The sequence below is a fragment of the Bemisia tabaci genome, chromosome 9, assembly GCF_918797505.1.
Source record: "Bemisia tabaci chromosome 9, PGI_BMITA_v3".
Lineage (NCBI taxonomy): Eukaryota > Metazoa > Arthropoda > Insecta > Hemiptera > Aleyrodidae > Bemisia > Bemisia tabaci.
This window is the reverse complement of record NC_092801.1, coordinates 6319427-6347362: the sequence shown is the minus strand read 5'-3', so window position 1 is coordinate 6347362 and position 27936 is coordinate 6319427. Positions and strand designations below refer to the sequence as shown.

General features: G+C 40.4%; 1 protein-coding gene across 5 annotated transcripts in view; it reads left to right on the top strand.

The window, feature by feature from the left end:
• Positions 1 to 27588, top strand: part of LOC109033281 (FGGY carbohydrate kinase domain-containing protein) — a 175425-nt gene extending 147837 nt beyond the window's left edge. For all 5 annotated transcript variants that reach the window (XM_072304231.1, XM_072304227.1, XM_072304230.1 and 2 more), the window contains exons 4-11: positions 1237 to 1477; positions 8941 to 9068; positions 11079 to 11267; positions 13893 to 14100; positions 19565 to 19727; positions 23865 to 23939; positions 25281 to 25558; positions 27346 to 27588. In XM_072304231.1, coding sequence (XP_072160332.1) covers positions 1237 to 1477; positions 8941 to 9068; positions 11079 to 11267; positions 13893 to 14100; positions 19565 to 19727; positions 23865 to 23939; positions 25281 to 25558; positions 27346 to 27430 — 1367 coding nt within the window. In that variant the 3' untranslated portion in view covers positions 27431 to 27588. The remainder of the gene's footprint in view (positions 1 to 1236; positions 1478 to 8940; positions 9069 to 11078; positions 11268 to 13892; positions 14101 to 19564; positions 19728 to 23864; positions 23940 to 25280; positions 25559 to 27345) is intronic.
• The last annotated feature ends 348 nt before the right edge of the window (positions 27589 to 27936 follow it).

Here is a 27936-nt window from a genome sequence, read left to right as displayed (position 1 = left end):
TACCGAAATTAACTCCTTACGAAGATATTTAATGATTCTTGATGCGTGAATTCAAACCACCCGCTCATGAAAACTCAATGCTCTACGTGATTCACATCGCGCGCTAAACGCTATCATGACAGTCTCTGCGATATAAAAATCTGGCAACCTCAATCTTGACGCTTTGGCTCAGTTATAGCAAATTGCTAATAGTTTGAACAACACATGATGGGATATGAACACTGCTCGATTTAGAGGCTCGCAGAAACCGTTGTAGTGCGCGATTTGACTCGCGTAGAGCTTTGAGTTTCTTGTGAGCGGGCAGTTCGAATTCCTTGTAGCCAATGTGAAATAAAAACGTTAATATCTTTGTTAAGAGTTGGTTTCAGTAATTTTCGTTGTGTGAATCGTTTTCTACGTGAAATTCTTGTTAAGAAACATGTATCAGATCGCTTAAATTCGTACCTTGTCTAGTGGTCCATTATAAAGGGTGCATTCAGAAGATAATTTCACGAGGAAACCAAAGGAGCCATTTTTAAAATCTGAAAGTTTTGTATAAACGGAGTTATAAGCTTTTAAAAGTTCCAAATTTTGTCCGAGCTCTCTTATTGACTCGATCCCCTGTGCGTCGTTCGATTAGACTTTTCGCCGTAATCCGCACGAAGCAACGTAACTTCATCTCAAGGTTGCCAAATTGACTCAACAATTAATTTATTTTAGAAAGTTGCATCTATGCAGTTTTCATCAAAATTCGTCATGATTTTTGCATGAAATCTAAGGAAAAATCAGTGAAATTTCCAGTTCGAATTGCCCAAAAATGTTCCTGTTCAATATGCAATTTACGAGGGAAGATTTGGCAACATTGAAATGGAGTTACGTTCCTTCGTGAGAGAAACTAGAGTCCCTTTATACTGAGAGTCAAGACAATTTGAATCCATTTCTGATTGGTTCCCGTATTTTAGGCCTCCACAGTGTCACAAACGGGAATAAAGATTACATTTTTACCAATTGCAAAGATTATAGTCTGGAATGGACCAGGGAATTACGGGTTCGGCAAGGAACAAACGGAATGAGAGGAGGAACGGAGAGAGGCATTTGAGAATGGGCCGATCAAAGATTACGAAAAACGTTCAATTTCTGTAATCTTTATTCCCGTTTGTGACATCCATGAGCCGAATTGTCTTGACTCTCAGTATAAAGGGACTCTAAGAGAAACGACGTTTTCATGCAATTTTTCGATTTCGACATGCATCGTAGGTGAACCGGATCAGAACATAATCCTGTGGATGGACCACAGAGCGGTGGGGGAGGCAGAGCTCATCAACAAACTGCACCACGCTGTCCTCCAGACCCTCGGGGGGAAGATGTCCCCCGAAATGGCCACCCCGAAACTCATGTGGTTGAAGAGGCAGATGTTCGTCAAGTGCTGGACGCAGGCCGGCCATTTCTTCGAGTTGCCAGACTTCCTCACTTGGAGAGCCACCGGAGCTTTTTCTAGGTCGGTTTTTGATAATGATGTTAATAGATCTCTAGAACTTGCGTTAGTCAATTTTACAGAAAATCAGTAGCATTATTCAAGTAATACCTCACCACTTTGGGTCCTTCCACAAATGGACCGCGTTAAACAGAGAGGAACCAAGCCACATCAGCTATTGCGAAATTTAATTGGGCAATTTAATTTTATACATGAACACGGCTGTGCGGATTTTGGAGCAAATTTCAGTGAATATTCTCTACAATGTGAACCAAATTTCTTAAAATTTTCAAAGGAATCCGCACAAAGGTTCTCTCGTAAAAAATTAAAGTGCCCAGTCAAATTTGGCAATAGCTGATGTGGCTTGGTTCCTTTCTGTTAAACACGGTCCAAATTACGTCTCACCCATCCATGGGAGGGGGAGGAGGGGTCCTGAAAGTAAGTAATATGTATGTGACAAAGGGGGAGAGACAGGTCAAAAAGTCGGGGAAATGGGTGACGTAATTTACGGTCGACTCCTTTGGAGGATGATTCGCCAGTCGAGGGATTAATTGATAATTTCTGGACTATAATTTTTTTAGTGGGTCAATTTCCTGAATTTTTAAATATTCTCAGCCAAATGACACAAAATTAACACATCTGGGCTTTGGTATAATCATATACTTTTTCTTCCACCTGAGAGCGCGTTTTTGCCCGACTGTGTTACATCCATCACATCTGTTAGGAGCCTGAGAGCTATTATTTTCAGCAGAATTAGTGGCATCATCGTGCTTTTTACAAAATTTAACTCGGAGACATTCGATTGACCTTTAAAATTTGCCTACTCTACAAGAGGCCTCACCGCCTTTATCCTCTATTGTTGATTATATGAGGGGCTTGGAGGACAAGGCGCATTAAGTGCAGTTTTTGAAAAAATTGAGATATTAATGATTTCAAGTAATGCTAGTCTTAATGCATACGCTGTGAAAAATAGTAGTATGAAAATGGCGACTTTACCACAGTAAATTATCCAACAGCGTTGCATGATTGTGCAGAAAAATATGAATTAAATTACAGCGTTGTATAGGGATTATTGATCAATATGGCAACGCTGTAAAAAGAAAGTATTGCATGTTGCCCCTTCAATATGCGGGTTATGCAATGGTGTAATAATGCCCCTTCATTTTTCGGGTTATGCAATGGTGTATTTTTCAAGATGGCGCAGCAGTGTTGCCGAACGGGGCACGTAAATAAATGATTTATTTATTGGTGAAATTTTGCAACATTGCATTTTACAGTGTTGCCAGATGGGGCAAGAAATTAGTTGATTTTTCCGTACAGTGTTGCCAGATTGTGCAAAAAATTCGGATTTTCGGACTTGTAAAAATTTTCGGTTTCGAGAGACCGTATCTTGCAATATGGGTCGGTATCGGATACTGTAGATTAGGGTCTGATTCGGTAAAATTGAAAATTTTGTACTAGTGTGCGCTTGGAATGGATATTGCAATGTTCAACAGTTTGACGAATCAAAAATTTTTTTATTGGATATTTACAGTTTCGAACAGTTCGCGTTTCGAAAACGCAAACACGTTTAAAAAACGCAAACACGTTTAAAAAACGCAAACACGTTTCGAAAACGCAAACACGTTTAAAAAACGCAAACACGTTTAGAAAACGCAAACACGTTGCATATTATTTATACGAAATCCTTACTATCGATCCAACTATTGTGACTCGCGTCCAGACCCAACCATTTGACAAAGACCTGGTTTTTCTTGCGACGCAGAATTTTCTCCACCAGGAACGTATCTTTATAGTTGGTGGGTTGGAGTTCTTCGCGGTAGAATTTTCCTTTGATGATCGTATCGTGTGCGTCTTTCAGATCGTACGTGATCGGAACGGTGGGATTGACGCTGACAATCTTGAAAATTTCCGTGCTCCAATTTGGTGTGTATCCTTTCTCGAACATGGCTTTGAGTCTCGAGATCCGGACGTGATCACCGACATTCAGTTTTCGTCTGGCCAGACGTCTCTTTTCAATTTTACTCAGCGGCGGTCCACGAAGCTTTTGCAGGATCATCGGTACATCCTTTTCGGTGACATCGATTGGTTTCATCCCGATTGTGCGATGAACGCTCCCGTTATATTCACTGATGAGTTTCGGCAATAGATCTACCCACTTGTAAGATCCTTGCGCGCTGAACTCTTTCCACATCTTCGTTTTGAGCGTTCGGTTGAATCGCTCCACAATGGAGGCTTTGGTTGTCGAGAACGAGCTGTACATATTGATCTGGTGACGCTTCATCAATGCCTGACATTTGGAGTTGTAGAATTCCGAGCCCATGTCGACTTGTAAATGTTTCGGTGACTTTCCGGCCGCTTTGAGAACGCGTTGCAGAGCAAAAGTGACATCGGTGGCCGTTTTTGATTTGAGCGGTTCGGCCCACGCCTTTTTCGAGCACGCGTCGATGACGGTGAGGAGATATCTGTATCCTTTGTTGACCGAGGCGTACGGTTGCATCTCGACGAGATCGGCTTGCCATAAATCGAACAATCCGAGAATCCGTACTTTACGACGCGGATAGTTTCGTCGTGCAGGTTTATGTAGCTCCTCGACGATCCCACGTTTTTCTGCCGACATGATAATTACCGTCGACGTCGTCCGCTCTCTCGATTCAAATGCTGTTTCGTTGCTACTATTTTAACCAGACGATTGTAAGATTGCTGAAGTTGGTGGATACGCTCCAGACAGTGTTGAGCTAATTTCATGGCTTCCTTCCACTTCCGTTCGGACCATTGTTTGTTCACCGCATCCTCATCGCTTTCGGGATCTTGCACTTGACGAATCCGTTTGTTCGATACGATATAATTTCCGTCGGAATCCAGTGAGAATCCATCACCTTTTGGACCGCGGCGGAATTTCGATCGGCCAAAACCGTCCGTGTGACTCATCGCAACACTATTTTCCTTTCATTCGATTCACAACCTCTAATTGACTGATTCTATTTTCCAGTCGTGATAATTTCGTCTCGAGTCGTTGCGCGATACTTTTGTATTCTTCCATTTTCTCCAAACAAAGCTGTGTCGAATTCATAGCTTCCGTCCACCTCGAGTCTGTCCATTGTTTGTTCACGGCGTCGGTATCCTCTTCGGGATCTTGCAGTTGTCGGATCCGTTTGTTGGATACGAGATAATTTCCGTCGGGATCCAGTAAGAAACCGTCACCTTTGAGACCTTGCTTCGTGTTGCGAACGTAAGTTCCTTTCGATCTTCCAAACCGGTCGGTGTGACTCATTTTTGTGCGGAACCTATATTTAGTGGATGTAATCTGCTTCGCGAAGCTCTTCGACGATACTCAGAATTTCACGATCGTGATCGGTGTGACCAGCTTGTTTCGAAGCTACAAGTAAAACGAGACGTTGGACCAATTCGTTCGGATCGTCCCAATAGACGAGTTCCCGTTTCGCACGGTGAATTTTCATACCGGAGCCTTTCTTCAATTTTTTACGCGATGACTTCCTTGTTGATCTCGGAGTCGATGTGTATCGTCGAAGAGCTTCGCGAAGCAGATTACATCCACTAAATATAGGTTCCGCACAAAAATGAGTCACACCGACCGGTTTGGAAGATCGAAAGGAACTTACGTTCGCAACACGAAGCAAGGTCTCAAAGGTGACGGTTTCTTACTGGATCCCGACGGAAATTATCTCGTATCCAACAAACGGATCCGACAACTGCAAGATCCCGAAGAGGATACCGACGCCGTGAACAAACAATGGACAGACTCGAGGTGGACGGAAGCTATGAATTCGACACAGCTTTGTTTGGAGAAAATGGAAGAATACAAAAGTATCGCGCAACGACTCGAGACGAAATTATCACGACTGGAAAATAGAATCAGTCAATTAGAGGTTGTGAATCGAATGAAAGGAAAATAGTGTTGCGATGAGTCACACGGACGGTTTTGGCCGATCGAAATTCCGCCGCGGTCCAAAAGGTGATGGATTCTCACTGGATTCCGACGGAAATTATATCGTATCGAACAAACGGATTCGTCAAGTGCAAGATCCCGAAAGCGATGAGGATGCGGTGAACAAACAATGGTCCGAACGGAAGTGGAAGGAAGCCATGAAATTAGCTCAACACTGTCTGGAGCGTATCCACCAACTTCAGCAATCTTACAATCGTCTGGTTAAAATAGTAGCAACGAAACAGCATTTGAATCGAGAGAGCGGACGACGTCGACGGTAATTATCATGTCGGCAGAAAAACGTGGGATCGTCGAGGAGCTACATAAACCTGCACGACGAAACTATCCGCGTCGTAAAGTACGGATTCTCGGATTGTTCGATTTATGGCAAGCCGATCTCGTCGAGATGCAACCGTACGCCTCGGTCAACAAAGGATACAGATATCTCCTCACCGTCATCGACGCGTGCTCGAAAAAGGCGTGGGCCGAACCGCTCAAATCAAAAACGGCCACCGATGTCACTTTTGCTCTGCAACGCGTTCTCAAAGCGGCCGGAAAGTCACCGAAACATTTACAAGTCGACATGGGCTCGGAATTCTACAACTCCAAATGTCAGGCATTGATGAAGCGTCACCAGATCAATATGTACAGCTCGTTCTCGACAACCAAAGCCTCCATTGTGGAGCGATTCAACCGAACGCTCAAAACGAAGATGTGGAAAGAGTTCAGCGCGCAAGGATCTTACAAGTGGGTAGATCTATTGCCGAAACTCATCAGTGAATATAACGGGAGCGTTCATCGCACAATCGGGATGAAACCAATCGATGTCACCGAAAAGGATGTACCGATGATCCTGCAAAAGCTTCGTGGACCGCCGCTGAGTAAAATTGAAAAGAGACGTCTGGCCAGACGAAAACTGAATGTCGGTGATCACGTCCGGATCTCGAGACTCAAAGCCATGTTCGAGAAAGGATACACACCAAATTGGAGCACGGAAATTTTCAAGATTGTCAGCGTCAATCCCACCGTTCCGATCACGTACGATCTGAAAGACGCACACGATACGATCATCAAAGGAAAATTCTACCGCGAAGAACTCCAACCCACCAACTATAAAGATACGTTCCTGGTGGAGAAAATTCTGCGTCGCAAGAAAAACCAGGTCTTTGTCAAATGGTTGGGTCTGGACGCGAGTCACAATAGTTGGATCGATAGTAAGGATTTCGTATAAATAATATGCAACGTGTTTGCGTTTTCTAAACGTGTTTGCGTTTTTTAAACGTGTTTGCGTTTTCGAAACGTGTTTGCGTTTTTTAAACGTGTTTGCGTTTTTTAAACGTGTTTGCGTTTTCGAAACGCGAACTGTTCGAAACTGTAAATATCCAATAAAAAAATTTTTGATTCGTCAAACTGTTGAACATTGCAATATCCATTCCAAGCGCACACTAGTACAAAATTTTCAATTTTACCGAATCAGACCCTAATCTACAGTATCCGATACCGACCCATATTGCAAGATACGGTCTCTCGAAACCGAAAATTTTTACAAGTCCGAAAATCCGAATTTTTTGCACAATCTGGCAACACTGTACGGAAAAATCAACTAATTTCTTGCCCCATCTGGCAACACTGTAAAATGCAATGTTGCAAAATTTCACCAATAAATAAATCATTTATTTACGTGCCCCGTTCGGCAACACTGCTGCGCCATCTTGAAAAATACACCATTGCATAACCCGAAAAATGAAGGGGCATTATTACACCATTGCATAACCCGCATATTGAAGGGGCAACATGCAATACTTTCTTTTTACAGCGTTGCCATATTGATCAATAATCCCTATACAACGCTGTAATTTAATTCATATTTTTCTGCACAATCATGCAACGCTGTTGGATAATTTACTGTGGTAAAGTCGCCATTTTCATACTACTAAAAATTAGCTCCCTAATCCAATTTTAAAGCATCAAAAAGTCGGTTTTTTTCTCCGCCATAAAGATTCATGTCATTTCGAAACTTCAAACACGACTTTCTCGAAATAGCAAAAACTGCGCTTGTGGACCTGGTTCTCCATGCCTATCATATGTATACACCTTGTTTTCCTCTAGAAGCAGGGCCGGATTAAGGGGGTGGTAACATGGGCCGCGGCCCATGGCGGCAAATCTATAGGGGGCGGGAAATTTTGAATTTTTTTTTAAATGTAGGTATAGAAAATTCGAATTTAGAAAAAAAATTACAAACGAGAAAAAGCAACAAAATCTCTAATTTTCTGAGAGTATAGTAATTTCTTCTTTTGTCGTCTTTCGCAGTGATACAAGAGACACCACCTTTAATTAGTCGAGTTAAGAGAGAAACCAAACACACAATTTGGTCTGGAACGGCGCGACTTAGAGAGAAACGATGACGAGGACTTGAGATGAAAAGGAGAAGCCCTCAGCGCGGCGATCGGCATGTAACACATATTAGCCCCTACATGACTGCACAAATACTTCACGCATTGCGGCAAACAGTGCGATCAGCGTGAAACGCATAGCGCCAACAAGACGGTCGGAATACTTCACGCATTGCGCCAAACACGGTGCGGTCTGCGCGGCGCGGCGACGGAAGTTAAAATCATTAATCCACATTTATGTTTGTTCTTTCATAATTTTTTTGTTCATTTCTTATGAATGGAAGGTCTTGTCCACACAGAGATAGGTTTACGAGACTTAACTTTCGCGCAAAGTTCCGTGAACTTTTGCTGGTAATGTTGACAGGGCTTTCCCAAAAAATGTGTTCAACACAAATAAACGCGTCTTAGGCCGCACTATTTTGTTCAAAGTAAGATCAGAATGTAGTGCCACCATTCATCATTTCCTGCCACAGGAAATATTTCTGCCAAGTTTTCATTTTAAAATTAAGCTAATTAATGAGTTTAAGACTGATGGCTCCCGTCACTTTGATGGTAATGGAGATGTTGCATGTGTGAGGAATGTGCAATTTGACCGTTGATTCTTATGTAAAAGTTCGCGAGAAACACGATGGTGCCACTGGTTTTCTCTGAAATCAACTATCAAGCTCAAAAAAAGCTCTCAAATTGATGCCAAAATGGAGGGGATATCCCACGCTATGCTAAGAGTCCACCTCTACATCAAGACAAACTCTCCATGCAAAGATAGGGAGCAAATACATTAGCAGGGTTGCCGTGTTTTCAGTTTTGGAGTCCCCGAATAAAGTGGCAGCCCTGTCAATGTATTTGCTCCCTATCTTTGCATGGAGAGTTTGTCTTGTTTGTCTTGAAGGAGAGGTGGACTCTCAGCATAGCGTGGGATATCCCCTCCATTTTGGCCTCGACTTGAGAGCTTTTTTTGAGCTTGGGAGTTGATTTCAGAGGAAACCAGTGGCACCATCGTATTTCTCGCGAACTTTTACGTAAGAATCAACAGTCAAATCGCAATTAAATTCCTCACACATGCAACATCTCCATTGGTTCGGGAATTTGATCGTCTATCGAGACCTTTATACCTACCGTCGACGTGTCCTTCCTGCTGATTCCAGATCTTCGTGCACAATGACTTGTGCTTGGACTTATCAGATAGACGCCAATGAGAAGAAAGGGTGGAATATCGACTTTTTCAGGCAACTTGGACTTGAGGATCTTGCCGAAAATAATTGGGAGAAAATAGGTAGGAACTAAATTTTATATACAACATGCCACTTGGCCGTATTCATGCCGAAAGGAACGATGTGCACCAGTGGCGTGGCGTGAATTGCGATGTATCGATTGTTATGCCATTTAAACCTATGGTAAAGAATCGATTTTTAAGGTGTTCGCTGCGAACACCCTGTTTATCGATCCTTTTCCATAGGTTTAAATGGCGTAACAATCGATACATCGCAATTCACGCTACGCCACTGATGTGCACAGGGTTTGCGTGCAACACAGTTTCTTCCCAGTAGCAGAGATCGTGATGAATAGCGATTTTATCGGTGGCAATATATCGAGATATTATCGCATTAAAAATCGCGATACATGGCGATTAAATTGCTACAAATCGCAATTTTTGGCTCGATAAATCGTGGTCAATTTTTGTCGGTAGAATCTAGAGTACCTGTATAGCGAGAGTATGGACAGCTCGCTTCATGGAGGGCTTAGGGCCCAACAGTGCAGCCACCCTTCTAACCAACTTCCAACGCACAAAATTTCACTGTCAGTCTGCAGGTTCCAATTCTAACCAAGATGGCCAAGAATGTACAGAAATAAGCGTTCTTCCGCAAAATTGAGTAAAATGCAAAAACTGAGTCAAACACGTGCTTAATAAACGACGGTTCGTAACAATAGTAATAGTAAATCGTTCTGGATAATTGAAATTCATAGGTTGGCTGCATTTCTGGGCCCTAACTTTATTCGCAGAAGCATCGGTAAAGGCCTGATGGATTTTCGGAGTTTCACATCTGTCCATACTCTCCATAGAGAAAAAAAAGGAGGTGTTTGCATTTCGGGCATCTTCGAATTTTTTGATGACTTGATGACGTAGGTGGGTACAGCGTGAAGGGGACGTCACTGTACCCAGTTGTACCCACCTACGTCATCAAGTCATCAAAAAATTCCAAGATGCCCGAAATGCAAACACCTCCTTTTTGCATACTCTCGCTATACAGATACCCTAGTAAAATCGAGATTAAATCGCCATTTATCGCGATTTTTATTTCGAAAATATCTGGAAAAATTGTCGGGCGATAAAGACGCGATTTTATCGCGATGAGATCGAGGATAATCCCTCAGATGTTGATGATCCTGGCGATTTATCGCCGATAACCGAATACCGATATCGATACCGCCGATACCGATCTTCAGCGTGGTCGGGATTCGGGATCTGAAGAGATACAGTATGACCGAGCTCATTTTGATACTATACTCGTGTGGGGTCGGCAACCCCCCCCCCCCCCCAAAAAAAGCCACTTAATCGTTTGCAGCTTCTGTAATTTGAAGAGAAAAATGCAAAAATTATACGCAAGAATTTTGTTACTTACACATTGATCATGGTCAATCTTGTGCGAGTAAAGTGTGAGGAAAGGATGGTTTTTTAACCATCTCTCCAGCTGATTTTGTTAACCAAAGACCAAGACCAAGATGCTGTACCGTCTGTTTTTTTTTTGGCACCAATGCCCCAAGGGAATGGTCAGACAATAAACATACTGCCCTCTTCTTTTCGTGATACTCACGCCAAATAAAGTATAAAGTCGTCGACTTAATTGTATGGCTGTATCTCAATTTCAACGTTTCAAAATGTCCACGCATACTTCATTCCCAGAGGGAACACAATTGTATAGATTAATTGAAATTGTCTTCATCATTACAATTTTAACATTTCGTAATCATCCTGGAAACTTTCAAGGAATCCAATAATTGTTTTTTTTTTCCTGAAAAGAAAAAAAAAATGAAGTATACGCAGTCGTTCTAAAGAGTCGCAACTGAGAGACGAACCGAACGCAACCATTGAATTGGACTGCATTTTGCAATTATAAGGAATTACGATCTCTGGCTAATTTTAGAAACAACATAAGCGCCAATAGTTTCCCTGTGAACATAAGTGTTTTTACGGATATGCTAAAAATTGTAGTTCCTAATTGCGATATGCGGCTCAGCTACATGTCTCCGATGAACTGTAATGCACACAATGCTTTCTCTACAGGTTCTGAAATTTTAGCGCCGGGTGAGCCTTGCGGAAAAGGCTTAACCAAACAAGCTGCCTCCGAGATGGGCTTGTTGGAAGGGATACCAGTTGCCACCTCTACCATAGATGGAAATGCAGGAGCCATCGGAATGATCTGTGTCAAAGAAAAGATCGATGCAGCATCACTCTCGTTAGACTCTGTGCTGTGTAAGTCATTCTTAAAGTACACTTCACACTGAAAAAAAATTCTCGGCGTTTTTACCAAGGTCCGTTGGTACCTTCACCATCTCACTTTTTTACCAATTATTGGTAATTTTACCAAGACAGACTGGTAAGCTCACCTAAAAACCGGTATTTTTACTGTTTTTTTTTCAGGTAAAAATACCTCTTTTATTGGTAATCGATTCCCGCTAACTTTGCCATTTTATCTGGGTAATTCTACCGCAGTCGATAAAAAATATTGGCATTTTACCAAGGTCCAGTAAAATTACCGAGAAAGTTCAATAATTTTACCGAGATTTCTCGGTAAAATTACCAATTTCATAAATGGTAATTTTACCAAGAAAAAACTGGGATCAAATAGAACCCTGAATTGTTGGTAATTTTACTCTTTTCTTAGTAAATACATCGAGATTTTATTTTCAGTATTAGAGTATACTTCAGCAACTTTCGCCTTCATTTCTCAAAGTAGACAACGTGGAGCACTATATTTGCCGTGGGAGTGATATGCAAATCGCACTGAAAAAAAAATCTCGGTGTATTTACTAAGAAAAGGGTAAAATTACCAAGAATTCAGGGTTCTATTTGATCCCAGTTTTTTCTTGGTAAAATTACCATCTATGGAATTGGAACGTATTTTTACCGAGAAATCTTGTTAAAATTATTGAACTTTCTCGGTAATTTTACTGGACCTTGGTAAAAACACAAATATTTTTTATCGACTGTGGTAGAATTGCTGAGATAAAATGGCAAAGTTACCGGGAATTGATTACCAATAAAAGTGGTATTCTTACCTGAAAAAGACAGTAAAAATACTGGTTCTTGGGTAAGCTTGCCAGTCTCTCTTGGTAAAATTACCAATAATTAGTAAAAAAAGTGAGATGGTAAAGGTACCAACGGACCTTGGTAAAAACGCCGAGAATGTTTTTTCAGTGCGCTTGCGTAACAGTCTAATAGCGAACAGTTATCAGTTTCTGATTTCAGAAAATGCATTGAAACTGGGCACCCCTCTTTGTCGCTACTCGGCCATATACCCCATCCCCCTTCTTCTGCGGTCTGCGATTGGAAACCTGAGTCATGATGCAAAAAATTGAAGGAGAAAAACTTGCTCATATGTAGATGTCTCCAGCCAATGCTCGGAAAATTATTGGAATCAGTCCAATAGACTTCTAGATATGATTATGACGAAAAATGGGAAATTTCGGTTGTTCGAGATCATAATTTTATGTGATGGAGTCAGGCAAATGAATCCTTTTGGGAAGGTAAAATGAAGTTAGTTATAACTATACCACAGCAGAGACGGGTTAATTCTGCATCATACGGCAAAAATAACTCCATAAAAATTCCAAAAACTGACCCCTGATTACATTTTAAGTTATAGAGAATGATCTATCGAAGGCCGCGGAAAGCAAGGCCAAAAAATTTGATAATTTTCAACCAGTAAAAAATTGGAACATTAACGAGTTTAAGTACTTGTCTGAGGGAGAAAAGTGTTTAACTTCCATAGACGATGCATTGGAATACTCTTGGGAAACTTCGACTCTAATTGGAATAATTGGGCATATTTACGCCAAACGGAACTATGATGTGCACTAAAACATGAGTTCAGAGACCCATAAGAATGTATGCATAACAGGGCGCACGTCGCAATGTACATAGTTTCGTTTGGCAGAAATACGTCCAATTTGACCCTGATTGAAAATTTCTAAATTTCTTGGCCTTGTTTTCCTCGAAAAATAGTGAGTACCTAGCACTACCCTATCGTCACCTTGTTACATATAGTTCGGGGCATATTTGGACGTCTTTACGCTAAAAGGAACTATGTGCAAGTGGAAAGATGGGGTGTGCTCGTGCAAACTGCATAAGGAACAATGTAAAAGTGGATATAGTTCCTTTTGAGAAAATGGGAAAGCGGGATTCTGCATAAAATCAAAAGGAATTGAGCGCTAACTCGTGAGCCGTGGGCATGTGACAAGAGCGTTGTGAACAGGGCTCATGAGTTGAAGAGTCCCGCCACCAATCTCCCCGTCGTTGTGCCCCGGCTCGATCGTTGCCGCTGACGTCACTGGCGATTTTACATTCCCATTCATTCTTATGGCTCTCATTAACGACCACACCCCATCTTTTCACTTGCACATAGTTCCATTTGGAAGTATTTCTACCAAAGAGACCTCTATGGAGGTGAGAAATATGGGGTGTGCTCGTCGAAGCTGCATAAGAAGCAATGTAAAAGTGGGCGTGATTCCTTTTGTAGAATTGGAAAAGCGGGATATTACATTCTATCAAAGAGACCTATGTGCCAACTGAATGCGGGAGTCATGAGCCGCGGGCATGGCAAGAGAGCGTTGTGGACAGGGCTCATGAGTTAAAGACTCCCTCCAACGATCTCCCCGTTCTGCCGGCGCTCGTTCGTTGCCGCTGACGTCACTGGTGCTTTATTATTCTCATTCACTCTTACGCAAAGAGAACTAACGAGCGCACCCCATATTTCTCACGTGCACATAGGTCTGTTTGGTAGAAATACGTCCATTTAGCATAAATACGTCCTTTGTTACACACAGTTCGGGCCACATTTTCAGTGTTTTTTATCTTGCCTATCGGGAAATTTTGCAGGTTTGGTCTCCGGGACTTCGAACTGCCACTTGTTCAGCACAGATCGAGCTGTGTACGTGCACGGGCTCTGGGGTCCGTTTTACAACGCGGTGGTGCCCGGCATGTACGTCAACGAAGGCGGACAGTCAGCAAGCGGATCTCTCTTGGATTTCATCATAGAGACCCACGAGGCCTACCCCGAAATAAGGGCCAAACTCACGTCCGTCACGTAGGTCCATTATTCTTGAACGTTGATGGGGGCGCATTAATCAGGGGAGTGATTTTTTTCAAGCTGATGTGATTTTCGACGGAGAACATATTCCAGTATCCCAAAGATCACTGCAAAATAGTATAAATGGACTGCATTTTGCAATTTGGAACTATAAATTCTGGCCCGGTTTAAAAACAACGTATGTGCCATTAGTTTCCCTATGCACCTACGTGTTTTTTCAAATGAGACAGAATTTATAGCTCCAAATTGCAAAATGCAGTTCAAATCAGATATGGTAGATGCTCCGCAGCCCGCGACAAGATATCGACGGTGAAACTACCAAACCACGTATCTCGGTTTGCGACGTCGCAGACTTCCTGTCATACTTTATTTTTTAAGTGGAAAACTACTCAACGGAAATTCTATAAAACTGTCATGATTTTTCTTATCAATACAAAGAAAATTCTGCAAAAACTTCAAGAGATAATGTCAATTTGTTCTCCTTTAGAAAAAGGACGTAGAGGCGGAGATTTTCAGACACCACAAACGAGTTATCGACGGTGAAACTACCAAACCGCGTATCTCGGTTTGCGACGTCGCAGACTTCCTGTCATACTTTATTTTTTAAATGAAAAGCTACTTAACGTCAAGTCTTGAAAATTTCCGTCATTTTTCCTCTTCGTGCGGAGAAAATTCTGTGAAAATTTCAAGGAATGATATTGATTCGGTCTACTTCAAAAAAATAAAATGTGAGCGGAGATTTTTAAACACCGCAAACGAGTTACGTGGTTTGGTAGTTTCACCGTCGATATACAATAAAAAACAATTTAGAAAGCGGGTGGCAAGGCTTGAAGTTCACACACACTGGAAAAAAAAACACATTGGATCTAGAGTCCAGACTCTTGAAAACATTGACAAGAAAAAACAAGCAGTGAACTCCAACACAATGTGTTGATAAGGCGCGTCATTAACTCGCACATATCAACCCCTTTAGTTTTCATTTACAGAGATTTCAAAAAAGGCAAGCAGCACAACAAGAGAATTCACGATCCAACACTGCAAGGTCAACGACGCACCTTCACGAGACCGTGTATTGTGAATCTAGAAAGCTATTCGAACAAATTTAAGTTTTTTGATCTGCCTCAAGCAAAATCTTTTCAGATTCTTGAAGAAAAGTGCTACGGAAAAATTTAAGCGAAGAAAGGAAAAATTCTGTCGAACTCCTAGAAGATAAAGTCGATTTAAAGGTATTTTGGGGCTAAAATACCCAAATCACCGGTATTATAAAACCCGTTATATTATTGAAAAGAAATTGACTCGATATAAATGCAATTGTCTTAAATATGTCTTGATTTTGTTATTTTAAACGTCTTTTCATGCAAAGAAGCTCAACCATGTCCATGCTTTATTCATTCATGAATTGAAAGTAAGCAATCCACATCCCGAAAATCTACCGATTTGCCGTAAAAAATCGCAGAAACTTGATATACCAGGTCGATGTACCCACTCTTTGAATTTACCAATCAATTTAGTGAGTGCACGTATGTGAAAGTCAAAATGCTATAGTCATTTTGGGTGCATTCATTTTTCATGAAACAATTGTAAGTAATTTCAATCCCGAAAAACCATAAATTTTCCGTATAAAATAAAAAAAATCAAAATATGTCGACTCCCTGACGTGAAAATTAAATTCTACGTGTGAAAATACTTATGTATCGATATGCTGAACAGAATGCCCGCCTCTCCTCGTAATTTACAAACCGTTCCTATACTCATCTCAAAATTTTTCTCAGAGCTTTGTGTTATTATCAGCTTCCATTTAAACCCCGGTTTGATGGCCGAATCGGCTGCCCAAAAAGCAAGCCATTTTTGAAGGGCTCTATGAGAAATTCGTGATATTATCAGCTCTCAGGAAATCACCCCATGGGTAAAATTGCTGGTATAAATTTTCGAGTGCTTAAAATAATCGTATTCAAGAAACTAAGGCATTAAACTATGGAGTCAATTTCGTTTTAATAATATAACGGGATTTACTTGTCTTCAGGTCAAAACTCATACAAGAAAGCCCCTTGCAAGAGGCTAATTTTTTGTAATTTCACTCAATTTTTTCTCCTTTTTATAATTGAATTGCTTGTCACATTCTGAGGTCAATCATATTAAATTGTAATTTAAACATTTCTTTTTTTCCCCCTTCATTTTATTTTTTGTTTGGAGAAGTTTTGTTGATTTCTTCGGATTTCGAATACTGTAACTTCTCTTCTATTTGGCCGATTTTTATGAATGAGACCTCTTTTAATTCGTGTTTTAACGGAAAGTAAGGAAAAAATTGCTAAAAACTCGCGAAACAATTTTTTTTTAAAATTGGACGAATCCTAGCGTGACGGTGAAATGGTTAATGAAGCGTAAGTAATTGGGCGAGGGGCTGAGGATCCCGGCCTCGCTTGGCGACCGTCATTAGCTATTGTTCGTCGAGACGCCGACGCAGTGATCAGGAGCGTGGGGAAGAGAGGGGTAAGTGGATTCCTGTATGAGCCACGTTTAGCTAATGGTCTAATGAGTCTCGAGGCTCATCACAGATTGCACTTACACAGATTGCACTATCATGAGTGGCGGTAGCCACCACCGGGCAAGTAACCTATCCTCCAACAATTGGCAACACAGCACAGCCCGGTCGAGGCAACGACACCATAGTTACACGAACTTGGCTTATTTGGGTTTTTCAGAGCACGGGTACCAACTTTTGAAAAGTATAACCGAGGTTACAGATCTGTCAAAGCAACGTTTTGAACAAAACGGAGGAGTTAGATTCTCATTCCGAGAGTGCCGACCTGCTCAGCCATCCTCGAATCAATTCGCTTGATTCTGCTTATATATGCATATTTTAAATCAGCGCGTCGCATTCTTAGGCTTTTTTTAAAAAAACCAAGTAACTTAGACTCTTGGTATTCACTGCACATAAACTAGCGACCCCCAGAATGAGAAACAACTTTAAATCATAATTATTGATGGATAAATAAACTTTTTACACGCTTTGGAAAATCTCAGAAGTTCGCGGTAGTCACTTTTCGGTAAGGAACTAAGGGACTCGGTTATTGTATCGAGCAGGGTTCGAAACGATCGCAAAGGCGGTATACTACGTATACGCGCCAATACTCTTGATTCAATCAGATTTTTGCTCGAATCAAAAGGAAATCCGCTCAAATTAAGAGGCTTGGTTCTTTATTTGGACTGCGTTAAGCAGAAAGGAACCAAGCCACATCAGCTATTGCCAAATTTAATAGAGCAATTTAATTTCTTACGAGAGAACGTTTTGGCGGATTCCTTTGACAATTTTGAGGAATTTGCTTCGTACTACGCAGGAAATTCACTGAAATTTGCAGAAAAATCCGCAAAACCATTCTTGGGTAAAAAATTAAATTGCCCAATTAAATTTGGCAATAGCTGATGTGGCTTGGTTCCTTTCTGTTAAACGCGGTCCATTTAAGCAAAAATCCGATTGAATCAAGAGTATTTTTTCTTGTCGATGTTTTTAAGAGTCTGGACTCTAGATCCAATGTGTGTTTTTTTTTCCAGTGCACAAGACCAAAACGTTTCGGCTGAAAATTCAGCCAACCTCAGTGGGATAAATTTTGGGCCAATTTCGGAGATTTGGTTACTGAAACTTGAGTTATGCTCAAACGTTATGTATTCCTCGAGTTAAAACATTGCTGCCGTCCTACTGGAGAACGCTGTATGAACATTCGAGAGTTGCCAAACTTCCTTCTATAAAATGTTTATTTTTGAGGCATGTTATGTACCTATAATTTTCCTTGAAATTTTCAGGAACTTTATTTGAAATTGCGGACGAAATTATATGAAAAATTAGGAGAAAAATGAAGTAAAATTTTTTAAAATTTTACTTCATTTTTAAACGTTGACCTAGTCTGGTACTTTTTAAATTTTAAATAGGAGAAAAATATTCATATCTTAACTTGGAGTTTTGTGTTCTATCGAAGGAAATTTTCCAACTTATGAAGGTTCATACGGGGTTTTTCCTTAGCTCGGCAGATTGTGGGATCCACCCTGAATTTTCGCAGCTTTTCATTCAAAGCCTATGTTTTAGAGGATGCATCATGATTCGGTCATTTTTGGTTCCTTATCAGGTCTGATACTGGCCTAAAAATGGGTCCGACGGCCAATTTTGGAGATTTGGTTACTGGAACTTCAGTTATGCTCGAGCGTTAAGTATTCTTCGAGTTAAAAAGTCGCTTTTTTCGTCCAAATCGGCCTTCAGACCCATGTTTAGACCAGTACTAGTCATGGCAAAAGGCCGAAAATGACCAAATCATGATGTATTTTATAAAAAATGGACTTTCAAAAAATCGTAGGTTGAGAAAATTCAGGCACGATAGGCCCAGAAAAGGCCCTTAACGACACTACCTCTTTTTTAAAAAAAAGAAATGAGCAACGCTAAAACTTAAACTTTAATAAAAATTACGGATTTTCCGAGCCATCGTGGACCCCCTCCCTAACCTACACACACGAAAAATAAATATTTGTTATCATCATTAATATAAACTTCGAAGATTTCAGACTTTCAGCGACTCTACCTTTTTCTATTTCACTCTAGAGGTTGCCAGATTGTGTGATAAATATGAATATGTTACAAGGATTTGATTTGAGAAAAGTGCTAAAAAAGCAACTTATCTGGCAACAATAGAGTCCGGGAGGGACGAAAAGCTGCCTTCCTGGGAAAATCCATGATTTAGCCGGAAATGTCATTAAAACAATTGATTCCGTTTGAAGCATCAATTGTATACTAGGGGAAAGCTATTTTAAAATAATAATTGTAAATGGACACAGACGCTACAGAAAGGGAAAAAGGAAAGGGAAAGGAAATGAAATGAGGATATAACAATAACAGAGAGAATAAAACAATAACATCAGAGAAATTTATATGCGATGAAAGTATAAGAGAAAAACACGAGTGGGCTCATTGCAATTCGGAACTCGAATTATACAATCGTTGATCAGTTTTTAGACCCCTACGCCACCGATAATCTTCTTAAGAGGTAAAGATGAACTTTTGCTACTTCAGCAAGTCAAATCGCGGAAGGAGATCCATGGATTGTCTTTTTCCGCCATCCGATGGGATGACGTTCCAGTCAAATGCGTTTTTGAGGAAATGATCGATCCCCATCATCGCTTCATCTCCACACATCTATTCATGTGCAAATGATGACACGCTCCGGCAACAAGGTTCTGTGACCAAATAATGTTTTCCTCCAGAGTCTCAAAAATGTATACATCTTATTGTTAGTGATCAAATGTCCAAACACTAAAAAAAATGGCTCGCGGAGCGAGCCGAATGTCATTCGCGTAGCGAGTTATTGGGGGTCCAGGGGGCGCAGCCCCTTGGCTGGCAGTGACGGACGCGCAAAGCGCGTCCAGAACGGCTAGTAAAAAAAAGAATTACTAACTTCAAATAATTTTTAACTTGCAGGAATTTGCTTTTTTCGAATATTTACGACTACCTCAACAATCTCGTTGATAAGATTGCGCAGAAAAGGCAAATCCCTGTCGATGAGTTGACTCACAATATTCACGTCTGGCCTGATTTCCATGGCAACAGATCCCCGGAGGCGGATCCCTCACTTAGGGGAATGGTGAGTCACACTATGAAATAATTCGAGGGTCACTCCAAAATGACATTTTTATTGCTGTAAGTAGAGACCACAGCATGGAGTATAACTGCAATTTCTTCAGAAGCAACGGCCGATGAATAACTTTTTAAACGAGAGAGTAAAAACTCATACATTTTGGAAAGCCAATGGAGATGTTGCATGTGTGAGGAATTTGCGATTTGACTACTGATTCTTATGTAAAAGTTCGCGAGAAACACGATGGTGCCTCTGGTATTCTCTGAAATCAACTCCTGAGCTCAAAAAAAGCTCTCAAGTTGAGGCCAAAATGGAGGGGATATCTCACGCTATCCTGAGAGTCCACTTCTACACCAAAACAAACTCTCCATGCAAAGACATGGTACAAATACATTAGCAGTGATGCCGTGTTTTCAGTTTTGGAGTCCCCGAATAAAGTTGCAGCCCTGCCAATGTATTTGCTCCCTATCTTTGCATGGAGAGTTTGTCTTGATGTAGAGGTGGACTCTCAAGATAGCGTTGGATATCTCCTCCATTTTGGCCTCGACTTGAGAGCTTTTTTTGAGCTTGGGAGTTGATTTCAGAGGAAACCAGTGGCACCATCGTATTTCTCGCGAACTTTTACGTAAGAATCAACAGTTAAATCGCAATTTAATTCCTCACACATGCAACATCTCCATTCGAGTGTCATTCCAAAATGAAATTTTTATTGCTGTAAGTAGAGATCGCATCATGGAATAACTGAAATTTCTTCAGAAGCAACGGCCGATGAATAACTTTTTAAACGAGAGAGTAAAAACTCAAAAATTTTGGAAAGCCAATTCTATACAGAAATGTTTAAAATTTATATTTTAGAAAACTTTTTCTGAGAGCTCGTACTTTTTGAAACAGAATTGAAAGACTTGGAGGACAAGCCGCGTAAGTGCAGTTTTTAAAAAAATGGAGATATTAATGATTGAAGATAAAAGTATAGTATTCTGTGAAAAATCCGTTGCCAAATTCCAATTTTTAAGCATCCAAAAGTCAGTTGATACCTTCTTTCCGTCGTGAGGATCCGTGTTATTTTAAAACTTCAAACGCGTATCTCTCGAAATAACAAACACTGTACTTTTGCGCCTTGTCCTTCAAGCCCCTCAATCCTAGAAATCTCAAAATGAAATAATCGCAATTTTCTTAGTGGCAACGTCTGATGAGAAACCTTCAAATAAAAAATAAAAAAAAATTAAGAAAATGTATGTTTTAGGATACTTTACCTAAGTATTATTAAAGCAGAATTCCTAAGTCCAATTGAATCGGGACGTGCGAAAAACCGCTAATGTCCATTTTTTCAGTCGTAAGTTTTCTTGAGTTCATAAAACTTTTCGGAGTTGGTTGCAACCACGAAATTGGCGTTAAAACTCGTCTCCGGGATTCCTTAATCCTGAAACGAGTCCTTTCATCACTTTTGTGGTTTTATCAACTCTTGAGAAGGATTATGAACTGAAAAAAAACTTACGACTGGAAAATGGACCATCCCGATTCAATTATGATTTTAACGGTCCATGCTGCGAATGAGGTGTAGCTCAGATGCGGGAGAGAAGTTTAAAAAAAAAAAAAAAAAAAAAAAAAAAAAAAAAAAAAACGAGGCTCGGAAACATCTCTCTTATCTCCGGCTGTGTTGCTCACCTAGCTCATGAGGCACCACTACAATGAAGAGAAACGAGACTGACGCGACGCGATGCAGCGTGAAAGTATAGAGCGAAGGAAAGGACGCGCATTGATGACGGCGCAGAGATACAACTATTCGTACTTGATGGATGTCCGTGTTGCGTCTGAGAAATTGAAGGCGCGATAGCGCGAGGCGTGAACCTCGTGATGCTTATTGCTACTTTTCATGCTGCCAATGAGGTGTCGCACAGTGGATCGAGTCAATTAGAGGGGTCGGAAATGACATTTTTGACTGAAACTGCAAATTCTGATGTCTATTTCGTCATAATTTAAATTTCAAGGGGTGCTTCTGGAAGAAAATTTCAGGAGAAAACCAATGGAATCACTGTTAGAGCCTCAAAGTTTCGTATAAACGGAGTTATAAGCGTTTAAAGTTTCCAAATTTTGTACGACATTCCTATTGACTCAATCCACTGTTTGTCGGTCAGATTCGGGCGAAAAGTTAAAGAACGAGACCCGATTTCATCTCTCCTATTTTCGGCTGTGTTGACACACATTTTTTTTTTCAATTTGGTGTATGATTCTGCCAGTGGCGTGGCGTGAATTGCGATATATCGATTGTTGTGCCATTTAAACCCATAAAAAAAGATCGATTATCAGGGTGTTCGCAGCGAACACCTTATTAATCGATTCTTTACCATAGCTTCAAATGGCGAGATATGGACAATCGATTGTTCACGCCACGCCACTGGATTCTGCATGATATTGCATACAGCTTGTCATACTTTAATTTTTCTTTAGAAAACTAGTCAATTTAATTGCTTGAAAACTTCCTTGATGTTTCTTCTTTATTAGCAGAATGCTCTGTAGGAAAAATCGATTTCCAGGCAGAATCAAAACCATTTTGACCACTTTAAATGACTCCTGGTCTTCCATATGTATTTTTTTTTTTTTTTTTTTTTTTTTTTTTTTTTTAATCGCAATATTCTGAAAATGTCGCAACGCATTAAATATATTGCAGCATCTATACCTTAATCTACCCAAAATATTTGGTTTAGAATGTACGGTTAGATCGACTGATTCTAAGTTGCGCGAGTATAAGAGGACTAGATAAGATTGGCAGAGTCAAGAAGCCCCTTCAATTTTTGTGATACTGTACCGAGACAGTAGAGGACGAATAATTGCATACCTAGCGCCGTAAGTCTCGGAAATGATAGTGTAATATTGTGTAGGATTTGCTATACGTCTTATGAGTTTGTAAGTGACAGATTCTTGAATTTAGGCTCAATTTTAGCTTCTTTCCCTTGTGACAATTTTTGAACTTATTCTACATATATTCGTTGATGAATTTTTGCGATCGAATATGATACGTTCTCATATTTCAGTTGACGGCTATTCAATTAACAAACATATTTTAAGGTTGTCAATACTGCTGTGATAAGGCGGATATTTTGAAACACGGCAATACTACCGTGCTAAGGGAAAACGCCGTATGAGCCTTCAGGCGTTGCAAACTTTCCTTTAATAAATAACGAATTTTCGGGAAAAATTTGTAAACGTTTTCCCTCCAATTTTTCAGAGAGTTTTGATCGCCATTTCACATTCAATTCCTGAAAATCTCAAGAAAAAATATCCATAGTTTTCCTTAAAAATAAAAAAATTTATGGAAGGAAATTTGGCAACTCTCGAATGTTCATACGGCGTTCTTCCTTAGTACGGCAGTGTTGAGGTACGTGATTTTGACTGTGACCATCGGTATTATTCCTGAAAGCATAATGTCCAAGAGGCAGAGGAGGGAGGAAATACGCATTCCTAAATTTTGATACAATAGCTCTTTTTAAAACTAATAGTCCTGATTTCACCGGGAAAAACTTATCATTCCATATTCGATTATTAAAGTTAAAGATGTGTGCAAAGAAATGTCCATGTTGCTCATTCTCTCTCGTACAAGTATAACCAAGTACGTAAATTAAGTTCCAATTTTTGAGAATGAGTTGTTAAGTTAAAAACATTTCAATCAGTGTACATTTTTGGCTGTATCATCTCGCAGCTACTTTCCTGAAAATACTCTAGAAGACCTTGCTATACGCATAACACAACAATTCTTACCTTCCATTTCGCTATCTACTGCAACATTTTTACGGTTTAAAAAACCATTCATTGAGACTAATTGCATTAACCTTTGTATATAATTATGAGTATAATTGACGGGCTTGGAGGACAAGGCGCATAAAAACGGTTTTTGAAAAAATTGAGATATTAATTATTTCAAGTAAAACTACTCTCAATGCATATTCTTTGAAAAATTCGCTGCCAAATTCCAATTTTTAAACATCAAAAAAACAATTGGAAACTTCTGTCCGTCACAAGGATCCATGTAACTTCGAAACTTCAAACTCGAATATCTAGAAATAGCAAAAACTGCACGTATGCGCTTTGTCCTCAAAGCCGCTAAATTATAGTGTATAATTATTCCATATTTTTCTTTTTCGGCAGGTCTGCGGTCTCAACATGTCCAGCTCAGAGGAAGATTTAGCTATTTTGTACTTGGCAACTCTACAATCCCTAGCAGTAAGTAGTTTATCGTATGGCGATAATCGAAACAAAATAACTTCTATGATATTATGACGTTTTGAAATCTCGGATGTGTTTTTATTTAGTTATTATTGAAGAGAACTGTTTTTGCCACCGAAAAGCCAATTAGCGTAATGATTTGAAACAAGTGGGCTATGGCCCCTGACGCAGCCCAACCCAACCCCTAGAGAGCGCTATTCACGCTCTCTTAGACCTGCTTCGACAAAAGAACGACCAAAAGAAAAAGAAAAGATTTTCATAGCCGACCCAAGTAGCAGTGATTGCGATAAATAGCAATTTTATCGGTTGATTATCGCGATTATATCGGTGGCAATTTATCGCAATATTATCGAATAAAAAATTGCTATTTATGGCGATTAAATTGCTATGCATCGCAATTTTTTGTTCCATAAAATCGCGATCAATTTTCGTCGATAAAATCGAGATTAAATCGCCATTTATCGCGATTTTCGTTGCGATAATATCGCGATAAATTGCCGGGCGATAAAATCGCGATTTTATTGCAACAAGATCGAGGATAATCGCTCAGATGTTGATGATCTTAGCTATTTTATCGCCGACAAAATCGCAACAAATCGCGATTTTTCCGTTGAAAAATGCTACTTGGGGACTCTCATTTGTCCAATCCCCCTGTGGCCGGGAGCAATTGGACCAACAAGAGTTGTATGGAAAAAATCGTCATTTATTTCAAACTTCACGCCAAGACTTAAACGAAACGCAACTGACGGAACGGAGCGTTTCGTCGCTTTTGAATAGTCTGTAGCAAAGGAGCGTCCCTTCAATTCACTTACTTACTTTACCCTGCTGACAGACCAAGCTTCAACACTTCCCGCTTTGTTCAATGTTGCCCCCCTTTCTAAGCTCCCTGATTTACTCTTATATACAAAAAAAAAAAAAAAAAACCTGGGTACTATTTCTAAAATCTGATTACAGTGGGCTCATCTAGGGCAATCACCTGTCGATGACCGTAAATATCATGGCAATAGGCCTTGTAGAACGCTCAAATTTAAATTGGACTGAGTTAAGCAGAAAGGAACCAACCCACATTTTGGAAAAAATTGAGTTATGAGTGGTTTTGAACTCAACCACTGCTCTACTATCTATCGCCAAAAATTCAAAGTTTTTGTTGGAGCAAATTTTGCAGAAATTGAACTTGAAGTTAATCTTTTACATTGAGTCTTATGCAGGAGCCAAACTTTAAACCTCTTTTTCTCGGTTCGATCCCGATGTGGCTTGGTTCCGTTCTGTTTAACTCCGTCCAATTGTAAATTTAATGTTAAATGTTACATAGCCTTATATATTGAATTTTGACGACAGTACGGAACTAGACACATCGTGGAGACGTTGCAAGCGGCCGGACACAAGAACCTGCGCCAGATAATCATTTGCGGTGGGATGCGGAAGAACAACTTATTCGTGCAAACTCACGCCAACGTGTTATCAATGCCGGTGTTGCGTCCAAGAAGAGAGGACTCCGTTCTCCTTGGCTCAGGGATGCTTGGGGCGCGCGCCGCCGGGGTCTACGATAATCTGAGGGACGCAATGGAAAGTATGGCAGGCACCGCCTTCATCACAGAACCCTACATCAAAAGCAAGTAAGACATTTTACACTACACTTTGCCACACATGGAGATGTTGCATTTGTGAGGAATTTGCGATTTGACTGTTGATTCATGTGTGAAAGTTTGCGAGAAACACGATGGTGCTACTGGTTTTCTCTGAAATCAACTCCCAAGCTCAAAAAAAGCTCTCAAGTTGAGGCCAAAATGGAGGGCCCTCTACCCTGAGAGTCCACCTCTACATCAAAACAAACTCGCCATCATCAAAAGATAGGGAGCAAATACATTAGCATGGTTGCCGTATTTTCAGTTTTGGAGTCCCCAAATGAAGTGGCAGCCCTCTCAATGTATTTGCTCCCTATCTTTGCATGGAGAGTTTGTTTTGATGTAGTGGTGGACTCTCAGGGTAGGGCGGGATATCCCCTCCATTTTGGCCTCACTTTGAGAGCTTTTTTGAGCTTGGGAGTTGATTTCAGAGAAAACCAGTGGCACCATCGTGTTTCTCACGAACTTTTACATCATAATCAACAGTCAAATCGCAAATTCCTCACACATGCAACATCTCCATTAGCAACTAATATACCTGGCTCAGATTAGAGAACAACGTATGCGCCATTAGTTTCCGAATGCACTCAAGTGTTTTTACGGATGGCTCAGGAATTGAGAATCACCTACGTAGCAGCAGAAATTGAAAGGAAAAACCATGGGCCTGTATACTGCCGTGCTAAGGGAGAACGCCGTATGAACATTTGAGAGTTGCCAAATTTCCTTCGATAAAATTTTTATTTTTGAGGAAAGTTATGAATATTTTTCCGTCAAATTTTCAGAATCTTAATGTGAATTTGCGAACAAAATTACTTGAAAAATTGGGAGGAAAATGTTCATAAGTTTACCAGGAAATTCGCATTTTATCAAAGGAAATTTTGCAACGCCTGAAGGTTCATACGGCGTTTTTTCCTTGGCACGGCAGTGTAGACGAAGTATGGATTGAAGCACTTGCACTATGCACATTGTAATGCGCGCCCTCAAGTATTCGCATACGCAACAGGCCAGTGGCGCGGCGTGCTTTGCGATTTATCGATTGATCGGCCATTTAAACCTATGGAAAAGGATCGATAAACAGGGTGTTCGCAGCGAACACCTTCGTAATCGATTCTTTATCATAGGTTTAAATGGCATGACAATCGATATATCGTAATTCACGCTACCTCTGGTCGCCAAGATACTGTTTTACCGATAGCGTACTATAGTGAATATGCGAGCCCTCTAAGGAGGGATTTAAAATGATAACTGTGATAAATATTTCCAGTGATGGGAAAATTGCAGACATTTTCAACAAATATATCACCAAGGTCTTTCCGTACACGGAGAAAAAAAACTCGTGCGTGGGACCCGAAGTTTAGGTCACATGGATCTCTGAAGTTTTCAGATTGAGCATCTGAACACTTTAGGTCTAGCTGCCGAAGTTCGGATCATACATCTGAAACTTCAGTTCTTACATCTGAAGTACTTCGGTTCTCACATCTGAAGTATTTCAGATGTAACAACTGAAGTTTCAGATGTATGATCCGAACTTCGGCAGCTAGACCTAAAGTGTTCAGATGGTCAATCTGAAAACTTCAGAGATCCATATGACCTAAACTTCGGGTCCCACGCACGAGTTTTTTTCTCCGTATATGTTCGAGTATGCGAAGATGTGGGAGTCCGTGATTTCAAATGGTTGTAACGGACTTAGTCCATGAGCCGTCCATTTCCTGTCTTAAGCTGCAATTTATATCCTCAATTTTTTTTCTGTGACTAAAACTTGTGCCAATTTCTTGCAGCTACCACGACAGGAAATATAAAGTATTCTTGAAGATGCTTCAACATCAAAAGGAGTATAGACAAATCATGGAAGGAGCGGCGTAACTGGTGAACGATTAAGGACATGGAAAACGGACACAGGATTAGGTACATCTTTTATAAAATGATGAGTAATTCGCATTTGTATCTTGTCACCCAATCTCGCTTGTGTGCATTACAAGACACATAATTGTCAAAATTATAATCGATAATTTTTTGCTCTGTGTGAAAGTTTTTCATTCTTCGCCCTCCGAAATATTCTAAACAGCGTGTAAATGACAAACCCGTGTATCAGAATCCAAAAATTGAATCTCATTCATGTTATCTGAACTCCACAAGCAAAAATGGACCGTGTTTAACAGAGAGGAACCAAGCCACATCAGCTATTGCCAACTTTAACTGGGCAATTTAATTTTTGACATGGAAACGTTTGTGCGGATTTTCGGTCAAATTTCAGTGAATTTTCTCCATTGTACGAGGCAAATTCCTTCAAATTGTCAAAAGAATCCGCGCAAACGTTCTTTCGTAAACAATTAAATTGCCCGGTTAAATTTGGCAATGACCGATGTGGC